General features: G+C 40.3%; 1 protein-coding gene across 1 annotated transcript in view; it reads left to right on the forward strand.

Annotated features, from left to right (window-relative positions):
• clasp1a (cytoplasmic linker associated protein 1a) overlaps window positions 1-13,720 on the forward strand; it is a 92,894-nt gene that overhangs the window by 69,080 nt on the left and 10,094 nt on the right. The window contains exons 24-34 of the mRNA XM_056388841.1: window positions 1,207-1,311; window positions 2,906-2,968; window positions 3,927-4,030; window positions 4,897-4,920; window positions 5,556-5,800; window positions 6,250-6,313; window positions 6,611-6,774; window positions 7,105-7,183; window positions 7,285-7,428; window positions 10,858-11,007; window positions 11,714-11,820. Coding sequence (XP_056244816.1) covers window positions 1,207-1,311; window positions 2,906-2,968; window positions 3,927-4,030; window positions 4,897-4,920; window positions 5,556-5,800; window positions 6,250-6,313; window positions 6,611-6,774; window positions 7,105-7,183; window positions 7,285-7,428; window positions 10,858-11,007; window positions 11,714-11,820 — 1,249 coding nt within the window. The remainder of the gene's footprint in view (window positions 1-1,206; window positions 1,312-2,905; window positions 2,969-3,926; window positions 4,031-4,896; window positions 4,921-5,555; window positions 5,801-6,249; window positions 6,314-6,610; window positions 6,775-7,104; window positions 7,184-7,284; window positions 7,429-10,857; window positions 11,008-11,713; window positions 11,821-13,720) is intronic.

Below are 13,720 nucleotides of genomic sequence, written 5' to 3' on the forward strand. Positions count from 1 at the left end.
ATCCCTCAGTTTGCCTTTAGTCAAAAGAAATGAATTATTAATATGTACAGGTTTGCATGATTAGAAGTTACTCTTCGTGTTCCTTAATTACTCATCTTGATGTGTTACATTTGTATTATGTAAGCTACCAACAAAATAATCTTTTTTTTATGTGTCTAATGTTTGTCACATGTCAGAAGCTTGAGTTGTTCTTGTGTCCAGACTGTCTAACCTTTAACTAGCAGGATGTTTTTTCACCAACTCACTCACCAGCACTCTGCTCAGCCACCGCTTCTTTCTGTTTTACCGTTCTCCTCTCTTCACGTTTGTCCTTCATTATCGCTCAGTCCTTTATTTCGCTTTGTCTCTTTATATATTTTAGCCCCATTAGCAGCAGGGTCCTAGGACAATGTCAATCAATTGTTTGTCAGTCAGTCAGTTGACTGTACAACCCTTCACACTTTTGTTTTTTGGCAGGATCGCTAACAAAAGTTTTTGTTTTTGTCATCTTTTGTCTTTCTTTCTTCCCAGAAAAAAAACACTTGCCTCTCAGGGTTTGTTTTCACAGAAGAAAAAAACAAAAACTTCGAAAAATGATCCTGGCAAAAAAAAAAAAAAAAAAAATTCACTTGCCTCTAGAGGCTGAATGATTTTTCTAATCATTTTGATAACCGCCTGAGCTCCTGTGTAGAGCCACTTTCAGCACAAAATGTGCATTAACAATATAATATATACAGTATATAAATGTGATTGTCATGAATTTTGTCATGAATTTTGTTGAGCACATTCAGAGAATGAAACCTTTGAATTTTGGATGGTCACTCATATTGCCTCTTGCATAAACTAATGATCCTAAATTAAGGGACAAATTGCCATTTAATTTGCTGACCACAGTCCTGTCGCCAAGCAAATAAACCTTTTTGATGTTAGGGATTTTTTCAGCCTTTTCTCCTTAAGCCACCGTAGCACCAACACAGACAGAGCTTTTAGAGTAGCAAAGTCACAATTTTCTGTTCATTCATTGCCAAACTTTATTATTATTGGAAGTAATGAACAGGCCTCCTGCAGAGCGTCATCTCTCATAACCTCCACTTTCTCCCTCTTCTTTTCTCAACTTCACCCCCCCTCCACGAATGCATACTGACATTCCCACCTAACTTGTTGTCCTGACAGCCAGCCTGTGTGGTAAAGCTCTTCTTCCTGCTGCTCTTCCCTACCGCACGCTAGCCCGGAGCCGCATTCCCCGCCCCAGCATGAGTCAAGGTTGCAGTCGTGACACCAGTCGCGAGAGCAGCCGCGACACCAGCCCCGCTCGGGGCTTCGCTCCTCTGGGTGAGTACTGCTGAGCTCATAGCTGGATTAGCTGTTCCAGCCCAGAGAGTCCCACATGGACCGTCTTCACCTCCCACTCTTTCTACTGTTGTTGTCTGTGTTCAGTGCTGTTCGTTGTGGCCTCTCTGCCTCTGCCTGTCTTTCTCTGCATGTACTAACTGAGTCTCTGTAGGTTTAGGGAAGATTACTGTTGTATGTGGTGGACACAACTTTTGTTTTAGTTTTTTTTATAGTTTTTTTTTTTTCTACAATGATGTTACTTTGTTGTTTATACCAAGTATCAAAATGTTCTTCTCCATTTTGGTCTGTTTTAAGTTGGATTCATGTGTTTGAAATGTTTCTGAATGAACCTGTGTACATGTGGTGGTTTTAAGTGCCATCATTAAAGACTGAAGAAGACAAAGAAGGAGAAGTAGAAGCAGTAGTTGACAGTGCACTGTGAGCATTGAACAGCAGCTGCTACTGTGGTTGTTGTGCTGTGACATCCTGGGACGTGATGTTATAACTTTGTGCTCTTAACTTTATCATCAAGGAATCTATAAGGCATGGGTGGTCAAACTTAAGGGCTGTCAGTGCTGTTTATTTTAATTATATATACTGTTTAGTGCATACATATGGACAAAATGAATGTAGATATATTGACAAGTGATATTAGTTTACAAAACATGTAAGGACACAGACATGTAACAGGAGACAGCATTTGAAGAAAGGAACATTGAAAAAAAATTGAAAAGGAAAGAAAATGTGTTTGGGTGCTTTTCAGACCAGCTTTGCAGGGTGGGTTTAGTTAAGTGTTATTAATTCTTTCTATTCATAGATAGCTAGATAGATAGAGTATATACAGTGGTAAGAAAAAGTAAGTGAATCCTCTGGAATTATCTGTATTTATTTATAAATATATCTTATAATATAGTCTGATCTTCATCAAACAAACACAATCTGCTTTAACTAAAAACACACAAATTATTGCTATACTGTCAGTGCTGTTAGCATAGCATAGGCTAACTGCTTATGGGTTGCTGTTTTTGTTGTTTTTATACACCATCAGTTTAAATGATGGAGGTTTTTCTTTTTTTGGTTAGGGTGATGTATGTATGTGTGATGTATACACATTTTGAGTCTGTTTGGCCCCCTCCTTATTTTCGATTTCTTATGTATTATAAGGGACAAGGTGGTGGATTGAAATGCAGGATTCAAGAATCATGGGCCACCTCCTTTGTATATCCAAATGTAATTCATAACCTCTGCAATGTGACTTTAGTCATAGACTCTCTGTAAAGGCTGAGTCAGGCTCCTTCACAATAAGTTTTGGTTTATGAAAAAACATCAAACTCAATGATGTAATGAGCAGGTGCATTGTTGATCTTTCTTTAAAAAGCACAGTAAAAGAACGTCATAAATATCAACACAGACCTTACCATTATATTGAGACAGGAACAAAAACATAAAAGCAAAAGTCCTGTGATGTGTGATCGTCAGTGTGAAAATGGAGTCTGAGTCTCCACATTAGAAGTTGGTGTTTAACCTGTTGTGTGAGTGTGTGTGTCACTAACCCCCCGGTCTGGATGTTGCCTACCTCTCCTGTCCCCTGCAGCCTCCCGACGTCACTCCCGTTCAACCAGCGCTCTCTCCACAGCCGACCCCCACGGCCAGTCAGGTGACCTGCATGCTCAGACCCAGCCTCCCAGTCCCTCTAGGCCCTCCCGACAAAAAAAAAAAATTACCTGTCTCAGAGGCAATAATGCCGAATGTACCAGCATGCCTCTGCGGTCGTATTCAGTCATGTGACTCCATCATTCACTTCCTTTATTTTCCCTCCATCCAAAGTATTTTTAGAGCATCTCATTTTGTATTTAAACAAACAGGAAAGGTGCCTTTGTTTAGCATGTGTAAGAAAACATTACATTTTCATCTGCCTGACCTTTGATCACCACTTTATATCTTCAGTGCGTCATACATACCTTATTCATTTTAGCTTGTGGACTTGTCATGTACAGGCTTTGATGTGCTGATTCGGTTCATCTTTATTTGTTGTTTGCTGCCACTTTGTCTTTTGAGTTCTCAGTCATGTCTCATTAAGCAGCCTGTGGTTTGTTTGTAGTTGAAGTAGATTTTGTGATTGATGTTTTTTATTTTCTCCCAGGAGGAGCTGGTTTTGTTACGTTTGTGTGTTATACCTGCTGCCATCTGGTTTGGTCATGCTTTGAACTTTGAACTTCGTGCCTCTGTTGTTTTCATTTCTAACATATCAGCTCATATTTGTCTTTTTTCCTCTTTGGTGCATCCTGGGTGATTTCTCTCAGGGAAACAGTGTAGCTGCAGTGTTTGCCTGTGTCTGGGTTTTTCATTTGAAACGTTTGTTTTCGTTTTGCTTTTGGTGGTTGGATAATTGAGCATATACCCTTTTTGTTATCTTTTCAGCTCACTCATTTACAGTATATTTCTTTATATTCAAATGTTTCTAAAGGAAATATTTTCTCTGTAAACTGTAAGAAAAGCAGCCTTTGCTTTTGTCTATTCAGGTAAGTTACAGTGACTGTTTTACTTTGTTACTGAAGCTTACTCATCATCTTTGTTTCTCCCTTTATCCTTTTCTGTTCCCACTTCCTGTCTAGACCGATACGGTTTGATTCATCAAGCGAGAATCTCAGCATCAGTCAACGCCATGAGGGTCCTTAACACTGGCACCGAGGTGGAGGCAGCAGTTGCTGATGCTCTGGTAAGTTGATGTGGAAGTCTGACTTCTGTTATTCAGTCTGTCATTTTTGAGAGGATGATGTATTTTAAGCAAGATTTTCATTTAGCATTTGAAATATGTGTTTGAAATAATTGAACTGCTTCCTCAGAGTTGGGTTGCAACTGTCTCGTCCCAGCTAACTGAGACCACCAACTCTATGTGAGGTGGTAAGGTTTAGGTTTAGAATTAATGTGTAAAGTTTCCCATTGCTGCTTAAAAACAGCCTTGCAAAGCCCTTTTGCTTCTTTTCAAACATGAAAAAATGAGGTGACTGTGGCTGAAATGTAAACTCATCTACCAATGTCAGTTTCCAAACTCATCATTTCTTTTATATCTATAAAACATAGTTAAGTTAGCTGCTTAGTTCAAAGTTCAAGAGGTTTCAAAAGACACTCACACTGTTATTTAACTATTCTCCAAAGTGTGTATTATTGTCCTTCCACTCACCTGTCAGGCTCAGAGGATTCTGACTGAACATTTTCCGGACTTTAATCCCATAATGGAAACTGAATTCACAAAACACAGGCCGGTTTTATAAGATCAGGGTCTTAGATCTTTGATATGGAGTATTAAAGGTTTTTTATTCTTTGACTGTCAAAAACAAGAAAGAAATTTCTGTTCATATGTAACAAGGTTTGAACATCCTGAAGCCGTAAGAAATATCAATCCACATGTTGTTTACACAAGTTTACTGATAGGATTTTAACCCTAAACCTCACACTGCTAAAATATCAAATGTCTAGTCTTGTCCTGTTTTGCAGACCCAGCAGAACTGTACTTGGTCTTTGTTTCTGCGTTAAACCTTCCCTCTCTCCTCTTTCCCTCTCGGTTGTTTGATACCATTTCAGCTGTTAGGAGACTCCAGGAATAAGGTAGTTGGTCATTTTACGTACTGTTTGTGTCTCCATGCCGTCACGCACTAATCAAGTTCAGAGAATATTAATGCAGCTTGGCTCATTATATTGGCTCATGACTCCCCTCCACCCCAAACCCCTTTTATTGATTTATTAATTTACTTTTAAATGTAGTTTTACCCTGAATGTGTATGTCCGTTGCATCTCAGATGTGTGCATCTATGGTACCATAGCAAAGATCTTTTTTTTTTTCTTCACATTGTCATGTTAATGTGTTGAACCTCATTGTTTTGGTACATTATTCATACATGTGTGTTTTTATTTAATTTCCATGACATGAAATAAGCTCTAGTGTTCGAAGCCTTTCCCTCTGCACTGCATTCATAGTCAAGACCTTTGCTTACTTGTGGCACTGCTTAACTGGCTTTTGATGTTCATTTAAAACAAAATTACTTGTTTAATTTTGTAGACCATAACTGATAAAATTAACATCCATAGGATAAAACATGAGGTGCACATTTCACACAACAGACAGAAAACTGCATGGCTAAATGAGCAACTGGAGTTTGCACTTTCCGCTGCGGAGCTTGGTTAACACTTAGCTATCGCACCGTGTCTCTTACATCTCCTTCGTGTTGTTCTTTCCTCCACAGAGGAAGCCACTGAGGCGGAGGTACGAATCGCCAGGGATGTATTCTGACGACGACGCCAACAGCGATGCGTCCAGCGCCTGCTCGGAGCGCTCGTACGGTTCAAGAAACGGAGGTATTCCCCATTACCTGCGTCAGACGGAGGATGTGGCGGAGGTCCTCAACCACTGCGCCAGCTCCAACTGGTCAGAGAGGAAGGAGGGGCTGCTGGGTCTGCAGAACCTCCTCAAGAGCCAAAGAATACTGAGGTGGGAGTGAGCGCATGAGTCTCAGCCTTGGTGACAAAACATAATGCCAGAATGGAAATGTGAGCTTTGGTACTGTGTGGCCAGCTTGTTCAAGTGTGACCAAAGCAACTCAAAGAGACTGTAACAGTAGCCGCAGTAGTGTCCATACTTGTCAATGTGAACGTACTTATGCACTCAAAACAGCAGGAGTGAGTATGGAAGTGTGTGAATTGAGACACAGCAGAGGAAATGGCTGCGATGGAGCTGCAGGGCCTGGACTGCTGTGGGTTTTATGATCGTCTGAGCTTTAATGGCATTTTAAAGGAGGAAATGATAGATAGCAGCTTCCTGAGCTCTTCAGATAAATGACAGAATGTAAATGTCAACATGATTTCTGTATTTTAACCTGTTGTCGTAAGATGCATAATAATCATTCTGATTTCTTGCTTGGTTCTTTTTGTCCACTGCAGCCGAGTGGAGCTGAAGAGACTTTGTGAGATTTTCACGAGGATGTTTGCAGATCCACATAGCAAGGTATAGAAGATGCATTTTACCATCTAAAGCAATGACTAATTCTGTCTTTTGTGGAAATGCATGGAATCCAAAAACGGCAATAAATGCTGGAGCTCGTGTAAAACGTACTTGTATGACTCATTTGATACTAATGGAGTGTCTTCTGTTGCATGGTCTGCCTTGCTGTGGATTTAACAACAGAGAGTAAGTGTGCAGTTCAGTCCATGTTACTACACACACATGCATTAACCAAAATCTGACTGCAAATTAAATTAAAGTAAGCAATGGAGTGTAATAAATGTTTGAACGCGTCCTCAGGTGTTCAGCATGTTCCTGGAGACTCTTGTGGACTTCATCACAGTGCACAGGGAGGACCTGCAGGACTGGCTCTTTGTCCTGCTCACTCAGCTGCTGAAGAAAATGGGGGCAGACCTGCTCGGCTCCGTCCAGGCCAAAGTCCAGAAGGCCCTGGATATCACAAGGTCTGAAACACATGCCAGGTCACAGAGCTAAGATAAATGGATGAGGGCAATAGTTCACCCCATTTGAAATTAGTTGATCCAGTCTATTAGTATGTAATGAAAACACCTGGACTAGAGAGACAGAGATTTTTACCCATTTTGTGTGTGTATGTGTGTGTGTAAAACCTAAGTGAGATCTATTTGAAAGACACATGACCTCCTAAGCTTCTCAGTCAGCTGCTCAGTCAGTAGTCGGTGTAAACTCAAGCTTGTTCAGTAATGTTTCAGCAGATGAATCACAGTCTAATATCAGGCAGAAACTTAGCTTGTCTATGTCTCTGTCTGTGTCAGGGAGTCGTTCCCGTTTGACCAGCAGTTCAACATCCTGATGAGGTTCATCGTCGATCAGACTCAGACACCGAACCTCAAGGTAAATTAAACCGAGAGACGCTGATTCTTCTGGATTTTGATCAGTCAGTGTGGGTAATGCAGTTTTAGGAAGACGTGACCGAATGTTTGTCGACTCCTCAGGTAAAAGTGGCCATTTTGAAATACATCGAGTCCCTGGCTCGACAGATGGACCCGACGGACTTTGTGAACTCCAGCGAGACGCGTCTGGCTGTGTCGCGCATCATCACCTGGACCACAGAGCCCAAAAGCTCCGATGTCAGGAAGGTAGGCCGACACTATTTTCTAGCACTGAGGGGAAAGAGGAAATCTCTTGGCCTTAAAAATGAATAATCCTCCAGACCTCTTGGGTCATTCTTTATCTCTATCTTTTTTGCATATAATTTTACTTTATATTAATATTTTAAGTAAGATGCATATATTTAATATGTTTTTAATGTGATTGGAGAATTTTAATGTTTTATTTTAGTTTTAGCTCAAACGAGGTCTGATACAGGACATTTATCCTCATGGTGCAACGTCATAGTTTTAAGGTTTAGATTCCAAGGATATTTCAGTTTAATGAAAAGGGGACACATTAGATCTCACATCAAAGCCATGTTTTCTATTCTGATTTTTTTCTTTGCCTCAACACCAGCGCTGGAAGTTATGCCATACTAAACTGTTATAACTGCATTACAAGTAGGTGAAGTAGCTTATTGCAAAACTAACTGCTTCAGTATAAGATTTCATAAAGCAGTGTGAGATATTTAATTGTAGAACAGATCTGCCATCTGTAAATTATGACATTAGCTTGTCAGAATTGACTCCACAGCCAGTGGCACATTGTTTACCTCCACGCTGTAGTGTCTGTAATGTTTTTCTTTAGAAGCAGTTATAAACTTTGATAATAGGCCCTCTCCGTGTGGACGGCCTTGGGTCAATGGCCCATTATCTTCCCCTTGTCTGATGCGCGTCACATGTGTCCCCTTCTGTTTGTTTTTCCACCGCTGTTCTTCCAAGTGAAATCCTCACCTAATTTCCAACCAGGGCCTCATGTCCAGGACGCTGAAATTAATAAAACAGTTTAGTCTGTTTTCATGAGTACAAATATGTGGGATGGTCCACACTGTGAAAGATTGATGCAGTATTGCCAAATGTGATGGTGGAGGACCTGTGTCATGCTGTAATCCCCGTTCTGCCCTGCCACTGTGCCCCAGACCCTTCATAACTGGGTGAGCGAGGAACTAATTGGCAGGTCCAGTACCGCAGCCTTACTGTCCACTGAGGGCAACCAGGAAGAGAGGTGTAAGCAGGTAGAGCCCGCTCCAGCAGCCAATCACAACACGACAAGCACGCACTGCCCTGCCTGCCCGGTGCCTAACCACCAACCTTCAGGACTGTGAAAACTTTAGTGTGGCATCTCTCACTCACCCTTTACCATTTATGCTCCGGCTATTCTGCTGTAACAACCTAAACAGTCGGTCTGTGTCTTGCAGTTTGATTTGATCGCTCACCAAATACATGAAGCTTGTTGTGCAATGAGACGTAACTGATTTTTAAATCACAGGAAAGGCTTGTTGCTTTGTATGAATGGACTTTTGAGGCAGTTTAATTGCTGAACATTGACAGAGATGCTGTTTTGTTACTACTGTGTGCCTAACACATTGTCTGTTTGAATCACCCTAACAACCTCTCATCACCTGCATACCTGCATGTTGTTAACATTTAATTTTCCTGCAGTAACATAGTTTCTAGAGAAGACTTTGAAAATATAGTAGTTTTATATCTTTATGTATTGTGTAATAGCTATAGCTTTAGTATAACTGACACTATACATGCTTACATTTTGTTGAGTCATTTGTCCCAAGTAACATATTCAAAGGCCGTAGGAATAAAACCTAGATGTCATCAAAAATTAGAAGTCTTTTACTGTCATTAAACTCAGTTCACCTTTTGATCTGAATGAAGAGAACTTGAAATTACCATGAAATATTTATGAAATATATTCAGTATACTGACACACTTAAAATCCCACTTGATTTTGCAGGCCTGGTACACATGCAGTATTTACAGTATTATCATTATTTTTCTTGTAATTATTTTCTGAGTAATACCTCAGTCATACCAGAACACACAGACATCATCACGTACTGTTGAAATCGGCAGAACTCAGCTCTTTCCAGTCATGTTAGTATCTACGGCGTCACTACAAAGTCTGTTCAGAGTAAAGATCCACAAACAGATGTTTCTTATAACCTCACTTTTATTACATCGTACATCCATGGTTACGGAAGTCAGGAACTGCTGGTTGTTAATGACACATGACTTTTCATGGTGCAGGGTTACCAAAATTTACACCACCTGAAGCATGAAGGGAACCCTGTTGGCAGTCTCAAAACATATTATGACAAAAAGGAAACCACCAGGAGAAACCCATTGTATGGCTTTGTGTTTATAGCAGCCCTATAAATGCAAATCTCACTGACTGACTGATTGACTGAGTGATGAAGTTACACAATTGGTTAAGTGTTGGAGTTTCCTCATTGCTTGTTGCTCTTTCAAAATAATTTAACAAGAACAAGCAATGTTGCCAAGTTAACCCCTTATTTGCTAGATTAACTGAATTTTCAGATGCCTTTACAGACATCTTGTCAAAAAAGCGACACTTCTAGCAACTTTTTGGACAAACCTTAGCTACTTTCTGTAGAAGAAAGTCATCAGTGTAGCCCTGTTAGCATGAGGTCGGACCGCATGGCAGCTGACACGAATGAGCTTCTAACTTTCGCTCTTACTGATAATTTTACAAGTGAATATAGTCAAAATCACAGCTCAGTCTTTGTCTTTAACTGGTGTGTTTGGTCATGTTGTCAGACGACTTTGTGGTTATAATATCAGGATTTCCGCAGCAGCAGAGCAGCAGTTAGGAAGTGTAGTTCAGCTGTATTAAAATACTGTATATATGAACAAAGAGAGGAGGAGATCGACTAACACTAGGCAGGATGCACACATGACGCAGTCCAGCCATATACTAGTCTATACTTGACCTAGTCTTGTTTTGTTTCTTTTATATCTAGTGACATGTGCCAACAAGTCTGTAAATATAAATGTTAAAACCAAGCAAAACCAGCTCAGGGTTAACAAGTCACTGTAGCTTTCAGACCAAGTCTGATTAGTTTCTGTCTGAATGCAGTATACTGCTCTGTGAATAACAAACTTCCATCCGCCCAACAACAGAAAGCTACTACATTAGTTTATCTCTACTCACTTGCATGTTGCAACACTATTATAGCAACAACATACAATGGACTTGAGTAGCTGTGTGCCAAATTAGTTTTCCACTGAATGCAGCTTTGAACACTCACCTTTTAACACGTTTCTTTCTACAGGCTGATGCACTGTGGAGCAGAAAAGCTGGTTTCCATGGTTCAGAATTGTTTTGGCCTTTATCACTATTAACCTTTACATCAAATTGGTCTTCCATGGTTTTACAGATGCAGACCATGTGGAAAGTTGCCAGAGCAATTCATAATTCAGCCATGACCTGTACTTTTTGTGCTTTATATTTTAAAAATGTCAGTACTTACGCCTGACTCACTCTGGTCAAATAGCAGTTTGTAACACGTGGTCAAGATACCTCTGAAACCAAGGAAACCATCTGAACTTTATACTCTGTTGTGGCCTCCATGCTAAGCTGTTGTGCTTCACGAACTCCAGGCAGCCCAGGTGGTGCTGATCGCCTTGTTTGAGCTCAACACCCCAGAGTTCACCATGCTGCTCGGAGCACTGCCCAAAACCTTCCAGGACGGAGCCACCAAACTGCTACACAACCACCTGAAGAACTCCAGCAATACCAGCAGCAGTGTGGTGAGTGAAGTGAAACATTTGGACTGAGCGGCAACCTCCAGGACTGAAAAATAAAGCAAAAAGCCGCAATTCCTCTAATGATCACTAGAGTCTGGCTCCAACAGTGAGTCAGTCCCCATAGACTCCAATGTTAAAATGTCCAACTTTACAGCAGAAATTAACATGTTTACAGTCTGGTACAAAAAACAGTTTTCATCTCTAGAGCTAATTTCCTCCTTCATGACAACTGTACAGGGTCCCATATAGTATACAGGTAAATGTCCATGTGTCTTTGATACTTTCACAGTATTGATATAGAACCTAGACCTGCTTTATAATTCAATGTGCTCAGTCCACAAAGAAATGCACACAGCCTGTATTCAGAAACTGAGCCTTAAAACTGGCCCTTTAATACTTAACCTCTTTGAGTGACAGGTTGATGAGTGTAAGCTTGCCAGAAACCAGCATTTTTGGATTAGCTGCGAGTTAGGTCGAGTCGGAAACTGCCAAGATGGCGATGGTGGAGCAGCGTTTTTGAGTAGCTTCAAAACCGCTCTTCAGAAACCTGTGGGCGACGTCACGGAGGCTACGTCCATCCATACATACAGATATATACATTCTGTGAAACAGACCCTCAACTCAGATGAAAAATTATGTATCACTGTTAGAACCATCAGACAGCAGCGTTGACAGGTTCAGACTTCATCATCGTTTCCTTGCCTTCCAGGGGTCTCCAAGCAACACCATTGGACGGACTCCGTCGCGCCACACCCCTAGCAGAACCAGCCCCCTCACTTCCCCAACAAACTGTTCTCACGGAGGACTCTCTCCCAGGTAGCTAATCACCGATCTGCTGTTAATCTGTTATCAACAACACACCTCCTGTCCTAATGCATGGAGTCGAGCTAACGCACAAACCTAACAGGCAGGTTGGTGGAAGCATGGTACTGAGTGAGCTGCTCAGAGAGAGATCATCTTATTTAGGCAGGAATAAAGAAGCCAAATCATTATTTTTCTCCAAACAATACAACTTAAAAAGCTTGTGGCCTTTTCATAAGATATTTACTGGCTGAGACACGGTTGTTGCTGTGAAATATGATAAACAGGCTCTTTGAAGCTGTCACATACTGTATAAGCAAGGTTATAGTAGTTTTGGATTTTTCATTAGTTTTTATTTTTATTTTTATTTTTATTTTTATTTTTGTTTGTTTGTTTTCAATTTCTATTTAGTTTTAATTCATTTTTAAAGCAGGTTTGCTCATTTAGTTTAGTTGAAAATGCTCCGTTTTAGTGTAATTTTTATTAGTTTCAGTGTTAATTTATTTTTTTGTTTGTTTTTTTTTAGTATGGGGGATTTGTTGGGGGCTAGATAAAACGGTCAGAAAAGTATTGTGTAATAACAACTCAAAAAAATATCAAACCATTTAAAAAATGTTGGAAAGATGAACAACTATTCACAAAAGACAACTTTAAAAGATGTGTGTCATAGATGCTGCAGCTCTATGGCTCATCATTGCAGTTAATTAACAATAAAATGCTTGACATCATTAATACAGCAAATGTTTTGGATACTTTAAGTGAACATGTACTGGTCGTACTCTGAGAACCACACAGCTGTAAGATACTGCTCCATCTGGCACAGCTGAAAAATTAGAGGGCAGTTTTTATTGCCAACCAAAATACCTATAAGCTTATGTATGAAATAAATTGAAAAAAGACAAAAATTAAAGACATTTTCTCTATGTCTTAATTGTTAATTCTTCTTAATTCTCTAACCTTAATTTATTTTGTTAGTTTTGTAAAAACACAAAAGACAGTTTCAGTTATCTTTTTTTTATTATTTATAAAGCCTCATTTTTATTATTTCAGAATGAAATTTTTTTTTTCACATCAAGTTTTTGTTATTTAGTTCCATTAACCTTGTATATTAGGCTGTTATATAAAATCCCTAAAATGTGTTTGTTTGATTGTCTGCGACTGAGCAGCTCACTCAGCTGAATCACTGAATCACAGTCCTTTTATCTGCAAGCAAAAACCCATTAACTCTGATGGCGGAGATATTGTATTTCCTGGTCTCTGAACCTGCAAAATTCTAAGTGAGAAATGGCCCCTCACTCATGATGAGGATGATTTTTATTTCATGTAAAACTCCTTGTGGGATTCTGCTTCTTTCCACTGCTTTCCTCTAAATTAACACTTTCCTTTAACTTTTAAAGCTCAGACTACTTTCTTTTTCTCTTTTCTCTTTCCGCACGCTTGTTTTTCTCTTTCTCTTCCCCTCTCTTGTCTCGTCTTGTCTCGTGGTCTCCTCGTGTTGTCCATTCCCATCTGTCTTGGCCCCCCTACCTCCTCCCACTCTTTTTCTCTCCTGTCTGTCCATCCTTCCCTCCCGGCCGCGCTGTGGCAACAGTCGGTTATGGGGTTGGGGTGTCGACGGACTCTCAAAGCACCCCCCTGCCCCTCCTCCTCCTCCTCCGCCTCACTCCACCCCTGCTGCCCCCTCCCTAAGGGTCCTGCGCAGAGCATATTCACCCAGGTAATAAGGTGGGCTGAGACACACAGGAGATTATGCCCACATAAAGCCAGACCCTCATCCTGATGATTTCGTAATCCAAATTCCCATTTTCCATACCAGCTGAGAGGATCTTTATATTCTTTATATTCTGCAATTATCTCTATTAAAATTAAAAAAATCATGTTACATGTTACCTTCAGTAATGTGGTCTGTGTGAAA

The sequence above is a fragment of the Seriola aureovittata genome, chromosome 11 (genome assembly GCF_021018895.1).
Source record: "Seriola aureovittata isolate HTS-2021-v1 ecotype China chromosome 11, ASM2101889v1, whole genome shotgun sequence".
Taxonomy (NCBI): domain Eukaryota; kingdom Metazoa; phylum Chordata; class Actinopteri; order Carangiformes; family Carangidae; genus Seriola; species Seriola aureovittata.